This window comes from Ovis canadensis, chromosome X, assembly GCF_042477335.2.
Source record: "Ovis canadensis isolate MfBH-ARS-UI-01 breed Bighorn chromosome X, ARS-UI_OviCan_v2, whole genome shotgun sequence".
NCBI classification, from domain to species: Eukaryota; Metazoa; Chordata; class Mammalia; order Artiodactyla; family Bovidae; genus Ovis; species Ovis canadensis.
Window position 1 is genome coordinate 134543088 of NC_091727.1, and position 20298 is coordinate 134563385.

Consider the following 20298-nt stretch of genomic DNA (forward strand, 5'->3'; position numbering starts at 1 on the left):
ATTCTGATTGTTCTGTCTTGTGAGCAAAACTCCTCTCTTTGTGATATTTCAGAAGAGCCATCCCTCCCTTCCTTCAAATCTTGGCCTGACACGCATATCATCTTCACAGGAGGCAGCATGTTCCAGCAGACTCCGACCTTGATTCACATCCCCACTCTACTGCCTGAGAGTGGGCTGATTTTCCTCATCTGTGCAAAGGAAAGTTTTCCTAGTTCATAATGAGTCTTAACAGCCTCAGTAGTGAGGCCAGAGGTCCCCAAGTGCCAGGAGGAAATAAAACTAGAAGTGGCAGAGCTTTTTTTCTTTTAAAATTTATTTATTAATCTGTTGTCATGGTGACAACACATTAAGTTCCGCTTGAACTTAAACTTTATCTCAAACCTTGAGCTAGCCAATGCATTTTCTCATGGAAATGTCTCCCTTAAGCTATGTTAATGAACTATGTATTTGCTTGGAAATCTAGTCAAGCTATGGTTTTTCTAGTAATCATGTATGGATGTGAGAGTTGAACCATAAAGAAGGCTGAGCATCAGTGAATTGATGCTTTTGAACTGTGGTGTTGGGAAGACTCTTGAGAGTCCCTTGGACTGCAAGGAGATCCAACCAGTCCATTCTGAAGGAGATCAGCCCTGGGATTTCTTTGGAAGGACTGATGCTGAAGCTCCAATACTTTGGCCACCTGACGTGAAGAACAGACTCATTGGAAAAGACCCTGATGCCGGGAAAGTTTGAAGGCAGGAGAAGGGAACAACAGAGGATGAGATGGCTGGATGGCATCACTGACTCGACAGGAGTTTGAGCAAGCTCTGGGAGTTGGTGATGGACAGGGAAGCCTGGTGTGCTGTAATCCATGGGGTTGCAAAGAGTCAGACACTACTGAGTGACTGAACTGCCTTTCTTCAAGATTCCTGTCAACTGTTTTATGGTCTTGGATGACTCACCTTGTGTCAATGCTATCTCAAAATGCACGTGTGGGTGAGGGGCCTAGTGTAACTCTCTCAGTTTTGCAGCTTGCTAATAGGTATATAGCAATGGCACCCCACTCCAGTGCTCTTGCCTGGAAAATCCCATGGATGGAGGAGCCTGGTAGGCTGCAGTCCATGGGGTCGCTAAGAGTCAGACACAACTGAGCGACTTCACTTTCACTTTAATAAGTATATAACTCCTTGTTAAAAAACTAGCAAGGGGACACTCTTTCTGTCCCCTTCTGATATCTATCTCAGAAGCTTTCTCTATCTCTTTTATACTTTAATAAAACTTTTATTACACAAAAATCTCTGAGCAATCAAACCTCATCACTGGCCCCGGATCGAATTCCTCTCCTCCAGAGGCCAAAAATTGTAGCTTGGTTCACAGCTCATAGCAGCAACCTTTCAATAAGGACTTGGAGAAATCAGGGAAATAACATATGCCTAGCAGAAAGCTTTGTATCCAAGAGGCATTCAGTATATTTTCATGCCCTTTTGTACAAGAGATCAAGAATCACTTGGGCTTTACCCAGAAACCCAGAGCTTTATTTTTGACATGGGTCACTAGGCATCTGGGTTCTTTATCTCTCAAAACTAAATAGTGGAAACAGGAGTGATAGAAAAGGCCCTCCCTCCTAGAGAAAGTAAAAGATCCAGAAACAGCAGAGGATGTCTTTCCTCCCCTGTGTACTTTTCTCTCCTTCCTGAAGCTGCAGAGATGGGGTGGGGGTGGCTGCAAGACTAAAGGAGGAGTTCCTTTGATACTTTAGAGAAAGGCAAGCATTCTCATTCTCTCCCTGTCTACCAAACATACAGACCAATGCATCAGACCTCAGGGGAGGCATCAGGCAGTAATGTGAGGAGAGGGAACTTTTCTTTGAGTCGGCAAATGATGCTTAGGGAAGGGCATTTGTCACTTTGGTTCTTATCCTTCAAACCATGTGAAAATCAACAACACAGTCAGGACATCAGAGACAAAAGTGTCTAGAGAACTAGGGAATGCAAATACTTGACAAGAAAGAAAGTTTTATTGAAGCACACGGACATTTCAGGGGGGATGGAGAACAAAGGAGCAAGTGACAGTCCAGGATCCCATTATGCTTTCCAGTGCAATATTAATCCACACCAAATACTATTTTGTTCACTTCACACATACAACAGAAGCCACAGTGTCCACCCGTGACCCCGCAGCCTCACAGGACAGGCAGCTGGCAGCCGACTCTACTGAAAGGAACTTCTTCTCCAGTATAGACTCCCTTTACAGATGACTTTGGGAAGGGAAAATGGTGAGAATTAAAAGGTCAGTTTGGGACAGTGGGTTTCAGAAAATGAACCTTAGGTCAACAGACCCTTCTCAGGAAGGTTTCAACCCACCACACCCAGGTTACATCTAGGTCAACATCTAGGGAAACAAGAGGAAAAAAATAGGAACTGAAACCACTTCAAGAAAGAGGTCAGAAAAGCTGTGTTCTCTGAACCCACTCTCTTGGACACTAACAGCGCCCAGCCCAGAGAAAACACTGGACTGGTTTAGACCATAGCTGGCTATTCAGGCTGATATAACAGTTCAGTTCAGTTGCTCAGTCGTGTCCGACTCTTTGCAACACCATGGACTGCAGCATGCCAGGCTTCCCTGTCCATCACTAACTCCTGGAGCTTGTGCAACCTCATGGTCATTGAGTCAGTGATGCCATCAAACCACCTCATCCTCTGTCATCCTCTTCTCCTCCTGCCTTCAATCTTTCCCAGCATCAGGGTCTTTTCCAATGACTCTGTTCTTCACAACAGGTGGCCAAAGTATTGTAGCATCAGTCCTTCCAATGAATATTCAGGACTAATTTCCTTTAGGATGGATTGGTTGATGTCCTTGCAGTCCTAGGGAGTCTCAAGAGTCTCCTCCAACACCACAGTTCAAAAGCATCAATTCTTCAGCGCTCCGCTTTCTTCACAGTCCAACTCTCACATCCATACATGACTACTGGAAAAGCCATAGCTTTGACTATATAGACCTTTGTCAGCAAAGTAATGTCTCTGCTTCTTAATATGCTATCTAGGTTGGTCATAACTTTTCTTCCAAAGAGCAAGCATCTTTTAATTTCATGGCTGCAGCCACCATCTGCAGTGATTTTGGAGCCCCAAAATATAAAGTTTGTCACTGTTTCCATTGTTTCACCATCTATTTGTCATGAAGTGATGGGACCAGATTCCATGAGCTTAGTTATCTGAATGTTGAGTTTTAAGCCAACTTTTTCACTCTCCTCTTTCACTTTCATCCAGAGGCTTTTTAGTTCTTTGCTTTCTGCCATAAGGGTAGTGTCATCTGCATACCTGAGGTTATTGATATTTCTGTTGGTAATCTTGATTCCAGTTTGTGCTTCTTCCAGCCCAGCATTTCTCATGATGTACTCTGCATAAATGTTAAATAAGCAGGGTGACAATATACAGCCTTGACGTACTCCTTTTCCTATTTGGAACCAGTCTGTTGTTGCATGTCCAGTTCTAACTGTTGCTTCTTGACCTGCATACAGATTTCTCAAGAGGCAGGTCAGGTGGTCTGGTATTCCCATTTCTTTCAGAATTTTCCAGTTTGCTGTGATCCACACAGTCAAAGTGTGTAGACTGTAACACATGGCGGACACAAACAATACAAAAGATGTGGTATGTGAGAGCGAAAATGTCTTTTATTCCATTAGGAGCTTTCTAACAACTGCTATATCAGTTTAAAATGCAAAGAATCAGCACGGGCTGAGAGATCCTCCATTGCTGGTCCTCTGGAACCACTGAAAAGCCTGTACTGGGCATGCCTGTGACCTAGTCCAAAGGCCATTATCTAACTAAAGTGCTCTTCTAAAGCAACTCTATCATAAGGGTCCTGCAGAGGTCTAGGGAAGGTGTTCAGAACTGGAAGCAACTTAGACTTCTTAGCATTTCCAGGAAAACTGTTAGACTCAAGCAAGGTGGAAACTGCTCCAAACAAGAGTTAAAAACTAAGTTTCAGAAATGTGTCAAGGTGGAAATGGAGTGAAAAGCATAAAATGGAGAAGAGAGAAGGGACCCAGTCACCTCTCTCCAATCTTCTTCTGTCTTTAGTAAACCACCCCTGCTTCCCAGAGCCCTGGTGTCAGACCAGGCATACCCTGAAACACAGACCAGTACAAGTGCCAAAGGCAGCCAGGGCTTCCTATGGAAGGAGGAACCAGGATAGCAAGACAGGTGATTAACAAGTTATTTTAAAAGATAAATGAAATCTCATAAAGATATAAGAATCCAGGATTCTGAAAACATATAGTAGTTAATGCACAAATAAAAATATTTTGAAGAGACCCTTATTCTTGAGCCTGCTTTAAAAAGGGGAAGTCTACATCACTCTAGCATAATGAGGGCTGTAGAAATACACATTTACATACACACACATACATCACACACACACACACAAATTATAAATCTTCACCCTTGGTTTCTTCGCTTCCTCTGACTTGCCCTGGACAGGGATGGACCTGCAGAGCAGGACAGGGCTCACAAGCCCAGCTTCTGCTTGGCCATTGAGGAACGGAGTTGCAGAGTCCCTTCGGCCCAAGACCCTGGGTACTGTCGCATCTTCTGCCACAGGCTCACTTCTTCCCCAGTTGAGTCCATCCAGTCCACCACTTCCCCGTTACTGATCCCTGAGGAAAAACACCAGAGGAGGCTGAACAGAGATCCCACTCCTCAGCCTGCCGAGGAAGATGCGTTATGCATTAAGGGCAGCATCCCATAAAAGACAATGCGCTATGAAGATGGGCTAATGGGGACAGTGTTCTGGGAACAGCTCCCTGTTGACTCTGCACTGCCATATTTCTCTGCTCCTGAGATTCCATCAAGAGACTTAAAGTTGATAAAATAGGGCTCCAAATGGTACACGGTAGCTCGAGACCTCTTATTCTAAGGCTATTACAGCTAGGGCCATTCTGTTACTGCCAAGTTGACTTATGATGGAAAGGGAGAGGAGGGGAATGTAGGGAAGGGAGGAAGAAAGGAAGAAAGAGGGAGAGAGGAAGAAAGCAGGGAGGAAAGGAGACACAGAGGGTAAGAGGGACGAAGGAAGAAAGAGAGCTGAACACTTTTATTTTCTAGCTGCAGACTCCAGGCTTGAAGTTTCGATCATGCGGGGCCTCATTTCTATTCTCTTGTACATTCATTCATTCAGGAACATTTATCAAGTGGCTGCTGTGTACTAAGTACTCTTCCAGGCTCTGGAGATACAGTATGAACAACACAGAAAAAGTTCTGCCTGCAGGCAGCTTATGTTTGAATAGAGAAGATAGAAAATACAGAAGTAAACCAACAAGAGTGAGATAATCATCATAAAGTAAATAAACAGAGTTATTTGTAGTGCCTAGGTCAGCATTTCCCTTAGATGAAGTGGTCTTTGGGCCCCTCTGAGGAGATATTTGAGTCAGGAGCTGAAAGATAGAAAGGAAGCAGCCCTTCCAGACAGAAAGAACACTAATAGCAGAGGTTATAAAGTGGGGAGAAACTTGGTATATTTGGAGGACACAAAGCTAGTCAGCATGTTTAGAGCACAGTGAGCAAGCAGTATTACAGGACAGATAAGAAATGAACAGAGGGTCCAGATCACAGAGGGGCCTCTTGGCATGGTGAGAACTTTGGGTTGTTTCCTAAGTACAGTAGGAGCTCCTGAAGGGTTTTAAGCATGGGACTGACATGAACTGGCTTACATTTGTAAGAACATCACTCTAGATGCTTTGTGTTAAATACTTTGTATGAATTAACAATATACAAGTAATATTCAGTCACAGGAATGCAGACTGTAGCGACAGAAAAGAGTATTCAAGACTAAGCCTTGAGAACCACCAATATTGCAAGTTTGGCTAGAGGATGAGGATGCCCCAGAGAAAAGTGTGGTGTCAACAGAAGCTAAGTTATTTCAAGAAAAAGGGAGTGATCAGCTATGTTAAATAGCGTGAAAATTCTAAAATGATGAAAACAAAATTTTGACACAAGCAGTTGCTCAGTGGAGTGGTGGGACAGAGGTGGGATCACAGTGGACTGAAGACTAAAGGAGACATGAGGACATGGGGACGATTCTTTTTCAGAGATTAGAGGGGGGACGTGGGCTCAGGAGAAGGTTTGTTTCTGTTTATTAAGACTAGAAGTACCAGAGCATATCGACTTTCACCTCCAATAGGGAGGTAGAATAAAACTGATTAGACAGGAGACACAGGAGATTCCAGAAGAAAGGTCATTGAGAAGGTGAGGGTGTTGTGATCTAGAACACTTGGACAGAGCTTGGCCTTTGCTAGGAAGGGCCCCTTCTTTTATATAACAGGATGGAAGGTAGAAATCAGAGGTACAGATATAGGGACATTTGGGGATGTTTTTGGTGGGAAGCTGATGGCATCCCTGGGCATTCAGGGTACTGTTTATCTGTACACCTGACAGTGCATGAGCTTGGCCTCCCTCCAGCCCTGCACATATTAGGCACTCAGTAAATCCGTCTGAATGTTCACTGAAAGGAAAGAAGACAACTCTTGACATAGAGGAGCTATGCAGGGAGGAGCTATGCAGCGAAAGTGGCTCAGTCATGTCCGACTCTTTGTGACCCCATGGACTGTAGCCTGCCAGGCTCCTCTGTCCGTGGGGATTCTCCAGGCAAGAATACTGGAGAGGGTTGCCATGCCCTCCTCCAGGGGATCTTCCCAACCCAGGAACTGAACTTGTGTCTCCTGCCTTATGGGCAGATTCTTTACTATCTGAGCCACCAGGGAAGCCCAGGCAGGGAGAGCGATGGGTCTGTTCAGAGTGAAATATCTAAGAGGCCCTGAAGACAGTGAGGGTGAGGGGAGAAGCTCTCACCTGTGCCGACACTCAGCCTGACCCCACCCAGGAAGTCATTGCTGGCCAGGGGCTCCCGGTCCCACACAGTCAGTTCCAGGCACATGTGTTGGAGATCTTCCAGCCTCACACCATTGTAGACAAACGTATGGTTATAGTGGGGATTCAGGGTCTTCTTCACCACAGGAGTTTTACGCTTACTGGCCTTGTTCCTCATGGGAAGGAGGTATCTGGCAGACAGTGTGGAGGAGTCAACAACCTACTCAAAGCTGGCAACATCTCTCTAAATTCCCCTTTCCTCTCCCACAGGCCTAGCTCAGGAAGGTGAGTCAAAACTGGGATCCAAGAACACATACTCCCTCCTTTGAATATGCGGAAGCACAGTTCCTACCACCTCCACTAGATCCTTCACCTGATTCAATGCCTTTATCCTGGAGAGAAAATTAACACAATGTTATTAGGGAGCTGTTGTCTATACTCCACCAAAAATGGGTTTTGAATATCTGGTTCCACCTCTATTGGGCAAAGTCCTCTTTGGTAAAAAAAAAAAACAACAGTAATAAGCAATTCTTGTTGTTCAGTTGCCAAGTCATGTCTGACTCTGCGACCCCGTGGACCGCAGCATGCCAGGCTTCCCTGTCCTTCACTATCTCCTGGAGTTTGCTCAAATTCATCTGCATTGAATTGGTGATGCTATCTAACCATCTCACCCTCTCTCGCCCTCTTCTTCTCCTGCCTTCAATCTTTCCCAGCATCAAGGTCTTTTCCAATGAGCTGGCTGTTCACATCAGGTGGCCAAAGTATTGGCACTGTAATAAGCATACGCATTGCCAAACATGATTTCATATTTGCTAGAGAACTGAAATCAGTGGGGGTGAACTGTAACTTGGGGAAAGCTGGCATTGCTTAAATACTGTGGGGAACAAAGTCCTGAGTCCCCATCTTGACAGTCAAGGAATGCAGATTTTTATTCAGGATTAAGAGCACAAATCTATAACAAAGGAAAAGTTGGATCTAACTGTCCACCACTCTCCCTTTTGGAAATCAGCACTGCAGCTCAATCCAAAATGAGCCCCAACCAGTGCCAACACAGTAGTGGAGGTTGGGCCATTACCTAATTTCAAGAGCAAAGTTGGCTGCTGGAAGGGGCAGGACACACAGGGATAATATCCACAGAGAAAGGTTTAGCTAGATTCCTCTCTGAGTGCTCATGTCCTGAAACTGGTTAATTTGAGCTGGTCCATGGACTCACCCTTTTACAAAGCTGTCTGAAGTCCCTCCTAATTTGGCAGCTGTGAGGTTCTTGGCTTCTTTGATCCACACCTGGAGCTCTCCCCCTTCCCCACCTTTACCTGGAAGGGATATCAGCCAAAGCAAATGAGTTCTGACACCTTCACATTTCTCTCGAGCTTTATCTACATAGCACTTTCTTTCCTGGTTCCTGAAGACAGCCAGCTCCACGATAAGCGGACCACACCTGCCTTGTATTCACAGTACCCAGCACAGTGCCTGACAGTGACCAACAGGCACTCAAGTCATAACAAAAATAGCAATAAAGGCTTACTGAAAACTGGCTATGTGCCATATTCTACATTAAGCATTTATTCCTCAAAACAATTATATGAGATATAGACTATCATTGTCCTCATTTTACACGTGAGAAGATTGAGGCATAGAGAAATAAAGTTGCCTGAAATTTGTTGAATGATTGAAAAAAGGGAACTCCTCCACTTCTGTTCTGGATGCCATCCCCATGGCAACAAGACTCATCAGGCATCATCAATTTCAACCCCCAGTGCACATTTTAATATCTCATTCTCTACTGGTTCCATTCCTTTCAGTCTAAACAGAAGCTAATCTCACTTCTGCTTTTTTTTTTTTTTTGCTTTTATTTTATTATTATTTTTTTTTAATCTTTTTTTTTCTTTTTTAAATTTTAAAATCTTTAATTCTTACATGCATTCTCAAACTCTTTTGAAAGAATATTTCCCTTCACCCTATCTCCTTCTCAAGCTTTCCTCCATTGTTCTCTTTTCTTTCACCATCAATTTTCCTAGAAAATAGAGTCCACATGCATCACTTCTACTTTGCCTCATTCACTCAGCCTAGTTTCTAGTGAAATCTGGCTTCTGCTTCCACTGAGATCCACTGAAAATGTAATCTAATGCCGAGGAGGTGCGTCTTCTCATTGGGCCTGACAGGCCAGTGGTATTTCAATACTGTTGACAACCCTGTTCCCTTCTTCAAGCTCTCTTCCAGCATGGCTCTCTTCTGATAAGCCTCTACCTCACTGGCTTCTCCTCCCCCGCTTCATACTTTAAATTGTTCCTCATGCTTCTCTCCTTGCCTCTCTTCTCTAGTCATCCTGCACACCCTCCTTGGAAATCTCATTGACTTCCCCAAACCCTATAGATTAGACCTTGCTGCAAGGAACTTTTTAAGAAATTTTTCTTTAAATTTCTTTATTTTCTTGCATTGCCAAAGCATCAAGTTCAACTTGTTACCATTACATCCATGGCCCTTTATAGCCAGGCTCCAACCCCATCAACAATTTCATCTCCACTCCCACATCTATATATCAGAACTCCAGCCCCACTTAACTAAGAAGTTAACTGCCTCATAGTCACACACCACCTCACATTTACCATGCTTTTTTCAAACCTTTGCTCCTGCTATCTCCTCTTCTTAGAAAGTGCTCTTCTCACCCCACTCTCTTCCTTTTCTGCCTGGTAAAGTCTTAAGTCAAATATCATCATTACTTCCTCCTTAAACCTCTCCCAAATACAACCAGACAGAATTCATCACTCCTGTATCTGTGTTCTTTGAGCAGATGACTGTCATTCTTTCTAAAATAAGCTGTACAAGGGAGAGCAAAAATCATGTCTTATTCACCTACATATCCACAGTCACTAGTACAGTGCCTGGTGCGTTGACTTACTCTTCCTCAGCCTTCAACTTCCTGTCCCTTATACTTATACACCACCCTTTCCAACCACCTCCTCTCAGTCCTGAAGTTTCTGTTCTGCTCTCACCTCTTAGTAGCGTTCCAGAGCTGGACCAAGACCAAGTTAGTTTAATGGCATCAAAAAAACAATTTCAACTTGAAGGCATTCCCTTCCGGTTGAAAAACAGAAATGGCTTACTTACTACAGAAATCTTCCTTAGAAGACAATCCAGTGTGAATCATAATCTGGTCTCTCCAATAATGCTAGCCACTAGCCAGTACCAACCTTGCACAGATCAAGTGTGGAAAACTAAGAGTTAAATCCAAGGCCCCAAAGAAAACTTACTCTTTTTCCGGTCACTTCCAACGGGGAGTTTGGAGGCTGGGATATATTTCAATGAAACCACCAACTCGCCTTTGTGTGCTGGCAAGCTAGTCGAGGACTCAGCACTGATCTGAAACACAGAGAAACCCAATAGGTCAGGCTGGGCTATTCAGACTGTTGAGACCTCTCACAGAGGCAAATCTAAAATTACCCTCAGGAAGAGCTTCACAGCATAAAAGTATCCTCCTCCTTATTTATGAATACCATCCTGGATCCCTAGGCCATGGAAGCCACAGGATTCTAGGCAGTTTCTTCAGAAGGAGCTGCAGAAGAGCTAACAAAGAGTCTTCTGTGATGCTGACTGTTTTGCTACTATGAGGATACTGTTACTAGATTCCCAATACCCTTGAACGTCTTCAAGCAAGGCTGCCATACAAAATGACAGGGGACCAATGGCATGCTGAAGAATCTTGTTACCAACATTGTTAGTGATAGCCCCAAAGTGGAAACAATCTAAATGTCAATCAATATAGGAAAGGTTACATGAGTGATTTTAATGCCCTCGTATGGCATATGGCATGTGAGCCTCAAAAAGGATGCAGTGACTCTCTACACGCTAACAGGGGAAGATATCCAAGAAGTACTGTTAAGTCAACAAAGCAAGATGCAGAAAAAGTATCCCACTTATATTAAAACATATTCTTATTTGTATATGTGAATATATATATGTTAATAATGATTATGATCATTATCACTCATACAGTACTTACTATATCTGCCAGGTATTGTTATAGTATTTTAAGTATATCATTTTGTTTAATCCTCAAGATACTCCCTGTGACATGAGTACAATTACCCACACTTTACAGATTATTGAACGGAGGAACAGAGAAGTTAAGTAACTTGCCCAAGGTCACAGAGTAATTGGTAGAGCCAGGATTCAAATTCAGACAGACTGGCTCTCGAATCCATGCTTTTAAGCACTATGTTACACTGCATAGAAAAACCCAGAAAGATACAGACAAACTTAACACTTGTATCTTCTAAAGAAGGGAGTAGAATGGGGAAAGGAAAAAGGGCTTTCACTTTTTACTCTCTCTATATCTATAGTGTTTTTTTAATGAGAAAGGCAAGTATCACTTGTATGATTTTCAAAGATCAGAAGTCTTTTTTTTTAAAGAGAGCTTGCATTAAATTATTGATGATTGATTTATACTTGAAATGTCAAAGTCAACACGTAAATGCTCTGAAGGCAGTTGTTTCCTATACTAGTTTTTCATTTTAAATTAATTGGAATTATTGAATAATTTGAGGATTGTAATAATATCATTAATGTTATTTTTTTCCTACTTTTTTTTTATTTTACTTTACAATACTGTATTGGTTTTGCCATACACTGACATGAATCTGCCACAGGTGTACATGAGTTCCCAATCCTGAACCCTCCTCCCACCTCTGTTCCCATATCATCTCTTTGGGTCATCCCAGTGCACCAGCCCCAAGCATCCTGTATCCTGTATCGAACCTAGACTGGCGATTCATTTCTTACATGATAGTATACATGTATCAGTGCCATTCTCCCAAATCATCCCACCCTCTCCCTCTCCCACAGAGTCCAAAAGTCTGTTGTATACATCTGTGTCTCTTTTGCTGTATCGCATACAGGGTTATCATTACCATCTTTCTAAATTCCATAAATATGTGTGTTGACTTTGATATTTCCAGTATAAATAAATCATCAATAATTTAATTCTAAATTCTCCATTAAGAGAAAGTGATGGTGGTGAAGTCGCTCAGTCGTGTCCAACTCTTCGTGACCCCGTAGACTGTAGCCTACCAGGCTCCTCCATCCATGGGATTCTCCAGGCAAGAATACTGGAGTGGGTTGCCATTTCCTTCTCCAGGGGATCTTCCCAACCCAGGGATCGAATGCAGGTCTCCCGCACTGGAGGCAGACGCTTTAACCTCTGAGCCACAGTGGAAAGGGGAAAATAATAAGATGAGCAAATAATGCAGAATAAAGTTTGCATTCATTACAAAATAATAATAATAATAATTTAATCCTCAAAACATTATTTCTCCATTATTTTCTTGCATTTTGTGTTGCTTGTAAGAAGTCTCTTCTGAATACTGTTTTTATTCCTCTACATATTATTTTTTTCCTCTCTGAGAGTATCTAGAAATAAAAAGAATTCTTTCTGGAAAAAAATAAAATAAAAAAGAGAGCTTGCAGATATTTGAGGGCTCGGTGAAACTCTGTTACTAAGATTTGAATATGCCACAATTTTAATTTTATGTTACTTTTGGTTAATGACTCTCTCTACCACTAGAATCTAAATGCCAGGAGACAGGAATCAAGTGTTTTTTATCATTGTTCATCCTAGCATGCCTGACACTTAGCAATGTACCTGGCATATACAGGTGCTCTACAAATATTTCCTGAAAGAATGCAAGAGGGAATGAGTGGGTGTCAGGGATGAGCAGTAAGTGCCATGAGGAGCAGGATGGTTTCACTCTGCTGGCTCTCTTGGCATGCTTGTGCCTTGGAATCCAGAGCATGAGCTGGTGCAGATCAGAGGTGCTCTTTCACTGCCTATGTTCACGGGGGCTCCTCTAACATAGGGACTCAGCTCTTAAGTATAGCAATACAAGGCAGGCATAATCCCCATCAGTCTGGAAAAATGTACCATATACCAAGAATGCATGGCAGTGTAATGGATGAAAGAGACATAGAAGGATAGGGAGGTGGATGCCAGGAAGAGAAAACTGAATGGGAGCAAACGGATCACTAGGGCAAGAAAAAAAAAGAAAAATCAGAGACAAAAAATGGAGAATGTTTTCAGTTAAAATAAGTATGCAATACTGGAGTGGTCTTTTTGTTGTTTATAAAATATCTATACAATTTGTTAGTCTCTAGATTGTGAGCTTCACCTTAGCTGGAAATTGGCATAATTGGCGTACTTGTTTCATTTTGAGCATATTTTCATTCTGGCTCAAAATAATTTCAAAGAGCAAACAGTTCCATTTCAGTGCAGGTTTTCCTTTTGATGGAACGCATTCTTTGTTGGCACTAGTTCATGATGGTTTACAATGACATTTCCATTAGAACTGCATCAACTGTAGGCCCTTGAGAGAATGACTTATATGCCAAATGCTTAAGAAATTCTAAACTTCTAATAATATGCTATAGTTTTATTATACTGGCTTTCCTATTTGTATTAGTACTTAAAGGGAGATTTTTAATGTTGTTACTATATTTTTGGAGGGCAATCGCTTCAAAATATTGAATGTTCATTTCCTTTGACTCAGCAATTCCACCACCAGAAATTTCTCCTACAGTTACACTCACAAAAGAAGGACTAGATATAGTATACCATAGTTTTAACAGAAAAAAAGAGGCAAATCCTAACTCTGTTTTAGCAATTTCATCTTAACCAGAATGACAATAACCTACTGAACATCTTTTATGTGCCAGGCACTGATTGGTACTCTGTCTACGATCCTGCAGAAGAGAATATTATTATCATTTCCACTTCATAGATGAAGAAACTAAGGCCCACAGAATTTAGGTGACTTACCTAAGTTAGTTTTTAAGTTAAGTAATTTACCTAGCTGTCAAATCACAGTGTCTGGATTCAAATCCAGGTCCACACTCAGATCCCAGGTAATATGACACCCTCTGCTACACTCTCCCCTGCGATTCCATCTCAAAGTAATACTTCCCCTGGCTTGTATGACAACGAGCACGGGAAGTGGAGCTCCATAAATTGGTTTACTTCCCATTTCTGTAGTGAAAAGGGTAGTTTGGGAAACCAGCACAGATTAGGATACATCCAAAAGGTTAGCTTGGAGAAAAGGCACAAGTCAGGATGTTAGGATACACCCAGACTCTGGAAGATTAGGAAGCAAAGCTTGACACACATATATATGAAAGACTTCAAAGGGGAACCATGGCTTCATCGTTCACCTGGCTTGTAACAGAAGAGATGACTGACACTTGCTGTCCAAGAGCATCTGAAATTACTGTTAAACTAGGAAGCCCCAGCAGGGGGCGCAAGAGTTCCACAAACTACAATCAAAACTGTTCCTGCATAAGTCTCTGCAGATAATTCGACCTCAGATGTAAGCTCTGTAAGGAGTTGTTAAAGCAGCCTACCTTTCCATGTAAGGGGAGACAATGATCCAGTTTCTTATCAAGCTTCCAGGAATCCATCTGGACCTCTGCCTCTCCAAGAAAAGTGTTTCTGCCAAAACGACCATGATGCCACACCGAGAATTGCAAAGTTCTCTGGGCCAACAGAGATTCTGGGATTTCATACTGTGAAAGGAAAGGAGATACCCAAGATGATTAGTTCACAGTAATTCCTCAGAAAAAGATTATTCCAAAATCTGAGCAAGCATACACAAAGTCCATAGTCCTGATCGAATCACTTTAGTCCCTAAGCACTTTGAGCTTCATCCCTCAAAGCCTTTACTTATCCCATTTCACAAAAACCTACCATACTCCAGGGGAGGACCTGGGATATAAATTTTTCCTTCAGTGAGTGAGAGAACACTGGAATATGCAAAAGAACTGCCAGGGAGACTCCTGATCCCAAACGACCCCTTAAAATGAGATTTGCGACCACGTGGCCCTCCAACTTCACCAGAATCCAAGAAAATCAAATCAGCTTTGTTTGCTGAGAGGTCAGGATGTGAACAGATGCCCACAGTGTATCCTCAAACAGAGACACGGCCACTGAAAACCATGTTGACCAGCCATATAGTAGAGGAATTGCTACAGCTCAGCACACAAGACAGAACAAGTTCTCCTATCCTCTCAAACTCTAGATACTTACTCTGAGGATCTCATCATATAACGGATTAATAGTGTCCTGCTTGATGCTGGTTTTTCTTTTTCCTTGGCGGGATTTGTCTGGCAGAAGATAAGCCTTCACATATCTAGAAGCCAAGGAGAATACTGAGTCATTGGCTGTCTTTATGGCAACCTGCTTCTCACTTCCCTGCCCTCCATACACACATGCCATGATGAAATGAAAATATCACATCAAGCCCTCCTCTACACACCATTCTTGGATTTTCCTAATCCTGGCCCCTTTCCCACATCTCCCCTAACCACTCTCAATCACACCTCCCCGTCTGCCCAGGAAGTGAGAGCTTTGGTTCAAGGGTGCCCAGAGAGATGCTGGGGTCTGATCATCTCCAAGCACTGTGCAGGGTCCAGAAGCACTCACGGATTTGAGCGCTTCTTGGCTTCATCAGCAAAGGCCAACTGTTGGCACTCCTTCACGTGAATGACCAGAGCCTGTGTTTGCTGCTCGTACTTCAGAGAAAAGGCAATCTTTCCGGTCACAAAGATGTTCCCGAAATCACCGGCTTCACTATAGATGCTCATCATGCTGCCAATCGTACTCTGAAGATAAAGCACCCACATAACAGGTGGTAACTAGACTTATCATGGGGAGCATTTGTAAACTTATAAAAATCATTATGTTGTATAACAGGAACTAACATAGTGTTATAGGTCAATTATACTTCAAACACAAACAAAACTCATAGAAAAAGATAGCAGATTTGTTGTTATAAGAGGCAAAGGGTCTGGGGAGGGGGAATTATATGAAAGTGGTCAAAAGGTACAAACTCCCAGTTATAAGATAAATAAGTGCTTGGGATATAATACACAACATGATACACACACACACAGTATAATTAACACTGCTGTGTGTTATATATATTAAAGTGGTTAAGAGAGCAAATACTAAGAGTTCTCATCACGAGGAAAAAAACTCTATTTCTTTAATTTTGTATCTATATAAGATGATGGATGTTCCCAAACTTATTGTGGTAACCATTTCAAAATGTATGTAAGTCAAATCATTGTGCAGTACACCTTACACAGTGCTGTATATCAGTTATATCTCAATAAAACTGGAAGAAATAAACAAGATAAAGCACCCATAAACATCTGGTGAAGGCATGCTCTCCCTGCTACATTGCTCATGTTTTCACTCATGAGAAAGTCATAGTCACTAAACAAAACAAAAGCCCCTGCAACTAACCAGTACTGCCAATGGTCTTGTAGCCAGAATGTAAGAGACAGCTAACAGCACACTCACAACTGCTTACAACTGCTCAGGTTTATCAATCAGCTCACCTGGGCTCTGAGCTGTTCTGCTTATTCTCTTTTTATACATTTTTATTGTTAAATTTCAACTGCCCCAGAAGGTGGGCAAGGAGGCAGCGTGCAGCTGAGTCTGATTTTGGTGTATACTATGTATGTTACCATGTTGGTTGGAAGGGATCAGTTACCAATTAAAACAAGGGGCGTTAATTATCTGTGGTTTTCTTTTCTCCACCTTATCCCTCTCAAGGCCTATAGAGAAAAGTGACTGTGTCATATTTGGAGGGAAAACCCCACCAGAGGTGAAAAGCTACGTTTCTCTCAGCTAATAATCAACTCTGCAAGCCTACCGTTCTCTTCCTGTGTGTGAGTGTGATCATCTATTCACCCTGCTTTCTGACTGTTTCCCCTCAACATCAGTCTTCATACTTAATGGCAGAACTAGGCCCTGATTCTTAAATGTCCCTTTAACTTTATGATTCTGATTGGTATAGTTTTCCCTTAACCATATCCTGATGCTAGGTAACCCTGCCAAGACCCTTCTCATGGCGTTCACTGCCCTTGAATGTGAGACTTGGGGTGTGCTCTGATGAGAACACCTGATCTTTCTCAGTTTGAGGCCTGGGTACCTTTTTAGGGTAGAAGTTATGGGTTACCGTTCACAAAGCTATGATGAACATCTCTAGCCCTAACTACCTGAAATAAGAATTTCCAGGGCAGAGACTGAGAAAGTCACCTAACTGCGCACTAAGCAACTATGGCCTAACTTGAGAAAAGGAACAAACAACTGCATCTGGCTTACCCAGAAAGAATGAGCAGAACTTCCCCACATCCTGACTCTGCTCTAGGGAAGTAGTTCCATCTTACCTGGCGCCCCAACATGTCCACAGCCACAGAACCGACAGAACTTACCATGGAGGAACCACTTCTCATGCTGCTTCTGGCTAGCTTCTGACGATGCAACTTCACCAGGTGGTCAATGTCTTCTTCTTCTTCCTCTTCCTGGAATGATGAATATACATTCAGAGTTAACAGAAATAAGAAAAAGTTCAAACCCAAATATCTTTCCTTTAGTAGGGGCCATAATTGTTGCTAAGCTCTGAGGTGTCACGTGCACACATACATGCTTATCTCTATCTTTGTGTTTCCCTATTTCAGGCTCCCAAACTACATCCCAACCATCCTTCTCAAATCACAAAATAGTAAGAATATCTCTTTCTAATTTGACTGCCCCAACCCAGCCATGTCTTTACATTTTATTAAGTGTGGCATAAATCCCTTGGAGGAGATAACCATTAGCCCCACCACTGAGCCACCAAGCAGATGACCCACAAACTGGAGAAAAATTATATCAGAGTGTCCAGGAGTCTCCGGTGGACATGTGGGTCAACAGTGGCCTGCTGTGGGGTCAGGGGCACTAAATACAACAGGCCTGGGAGCTGCAGAGTATGCTGGTGTAAGTCCTATTGAAGGAGGTCACCATTACTGCCATTACCCCTAAGGGAGGGAATACAGCCACTCATCAGCAGAAAACTGGGTCAAACATTTACTCAGCATGTCCCCCCATCAGAGCAAGACCCAGATTCCCCCACAGCTAGTCCCTCCAATTAGGAAGTTATCACAAGCCTCTCATCCTTATCCATCAGAGGGCAGACAGAATGAAAACCACAATCACAGAAAACTAACCAAACTGATCACATGGATCGCAGCCTTGTGTAACTCAATGAAACTATGAGCCATGCAGTGTAAGGCCACCCAAGATGGGCGGGTCATGGTGGAGAGGTCTGACAGAATGTGGTCCACTGGAGAAGGGAATGGCAAACCACTTCAGTATTCTTGCCTGGAGAACCCCATGAACAGTATGAAAAGGCAAAAAGATATATGACACTGAAAGATGAACTCCCCAGGTTGGTAGGTGCCCAATATACTACTAGAGTAGAGAAACAGCTCCAGAAAGAATGAAGAGGCTGAGCCAAAGAGAAAACGACGCCCAGTTGTGGATGTGACTGGTGATGGAAGTAAAGTTCAATGTTGTAAAGAACAATATTGCATAGGAACCTGGAATGTTAGATCCATGCATCAAGGTAAATTGGAAGTAGTCTAATAGGAAATGGGAGTGAACATCGACATTTTAGGAATCAGGGAACTAAAGGGACTGGAATGGGTGAATTTAATTCAGTTGACCATTATATACTACTGTGGGCAAGGATCCCTTAGAAGAAATGGAGTAGCCCTCACAGTCAACAAGAGAGTCCAAAATGCAGTACTTGGGAGCAATCTCAAAACAACAAAATGATCTGTGTTACAAAGGCAAACTATTCAATATCACAGTAATCCAAGTCTATGCCCCAACCACTAATGCCAAATAAGCTGAAGTTGAATGGTTCTGTGAAGACCTACAAGACCTTCTAGTACTAAGACCAAAAGATGTCCTTTTCTTCATAGTGTACTGGAATGCAAAAGTAGGAAGTCAAGAGATACCTAGAGTAACAGGCAACTTTGGCCTTGGAGTACAGAATGAAGCAGGGCAAGGCTAACAGAGTTTTTCCAAGAGAATGCAGTGGTCATAGCCAACACCTTCTTCCAACAACACAAGAAATGACGCCACACATGGACATCACCACATGGTCAATACTAAAATCAGATTCATTATATTCTTTGCAGCCAGAGATGGAGAAGCTCTATAGAGTCAACAAAATCAAGACGGGGAACTGCCTGTGGCTCAGATCATGAACCTTATTGCAAAATTCAAACTTAAATTTAAGAAAGTAGGGAAAACCACTAGCCCATTCAGGTTTGACCTAATACAAATCCCTTATGATTATACAGTAGAAGTGACAAATAGATTCAAGGAATTAGACCTGATAGACACATTGCCTGAAGAACTATGGACAGAGGTTTGTGACACGGTAAAGGAGACTGTGATCAAAACCATCCCCAAGAAAAAGAAACGCAAAAAGGCAAAATGGTTGTCTCAGGAGGTCTTACAAATAGCTGAGAAAAGAAGAGAAGTGAAAGGCAAAGGAGTTAAGGAAAGATACCGAACTGAATGTAGAGTTCCAAAGAATTACAAGGAGAGATAAGAAAGTCTTCCTCCATGATCAATGGAAAGAAATAAAGGAAAACAATAGAATGAGCAAGACTAGAGATCTCAAGAAAATCAGAGATATAAGGGAACATTTCATGCAAAGATGGGCAAAATTAAGGACAGAAATGGTATGGACCTAGCAAAAGAAGAAGATATTAAGAAGAGGTGGCAAGAATACACAGAAGAACTATACAAAAAAGACCTAATGATCCACATAACCATGATGGTGTGATCACCCACCTAGAGCCAGACATCCTGAAATGCGAAGTTAAGTGGCCTTTATGAAGCATCACTATGAACAAAGCTAGTGGAGGTGATGGAATTCCAGTTGAGCTATTTCAAATCCTGAAAGATGATTCTGTGAAAGTGCTGCTCTCAATATGCCAGCAAACTTGGAAAACTCAGCAGTGGTCACAGGACTGGAAAAGGTCAGTTTTCATTCTAATCCCAAAGAAAGGCAATGCCAAAGAATGCTCCAACTACTGCACACTTGCACACATGTCACACACTAGCAAATTAATGCTCAAAATTCTCCAAGCCAGGCTTCAACAGTGTGTGAACCAAGAACTTCCAGATGTTCAAACTGGATTTAGAAAAGGCAGAGGAACCAGAGATCAAATTGCCAAGATCCACTGGATCACTTAAAAAGTAATGAAATTACAGAAAAACATCTACGTCTGCTTCATTTACTACGCTAAAGCCTTTGACTGTGTGGATCACAACAAACTGTGGAATATTCTGAAAGAGATGGGAATACCAGACCACCTGACCTGCCTCCTGAGAAACCTGTATGCATATCAAGAAGCAACAGAACAAGACATGGAACAACAGACTGTTTCCAAATCGGGAAAGGAGTACATCAAGGCTGTATATTGTCACCTTGCTTATTTAACTTATATGCAGAGTACATTTGCCAAAATGCCAGGCTGGATGAAGCACCAGCTGGAATCAAGATTCCTAGGGGAAGTATCAATAACCTCAGATATGCAGATGACACCACCCTTATGGCAGAAAGTG

The 20298-nt window shown here is 42.4% G+C and overlaps 1 protein-coding gene across 17 annotated transcripts in view; it reads right to left on the reverse strand.

The window, feature by feature from the left end:
• Nucleotides 1-1977: 1977 nt before the first annotated feature.
• Nucleotides 1978-20298, reverse strand: part of SYTL4 (synaptotagmin like 4) — a 90990-nt gene continuing 72669 nt past the window's right edge. For 14 of the 17 annotated variants that reach the window (XM_070291077.1, XM_070291073.1, XM_070291084.1 and 11 more), the window contains 8 exons: nt 17106-17195; nt 15307-15485; nt 14911-15013; nt 14229-14390; nt 10094-10202; nt 8056-8155; nt 6825-7033; nt 1978-4633 (listed from right to left, as the gene is read on the reverse strand). In XM_070291077.1, coding sequence (XP_070147178.1) covers nt 4485-4633; nt 6825-7033; nt 8056-8155; nt 10094-10202; nt 14229-14390; nt 14911-15013; nt 15307-15485; nt 17106-17195 — 1101 coding nt within the window. In that variant the 3' untranslated portion in view covers nt 1978-4484. The remainder of the gene's footprint in view (nt 4634-6824; nt 7034-8055; nt 8156-10093; nt 10203-14228; nt 14391-14910; nt 15014-15306; nt 15486-17105; nt 17196-20298) is intronic. The other 3 variants (XR_011446241.1, XR_011446243.1, XR_011446242.1) reach the window with 1 other exon arrangement.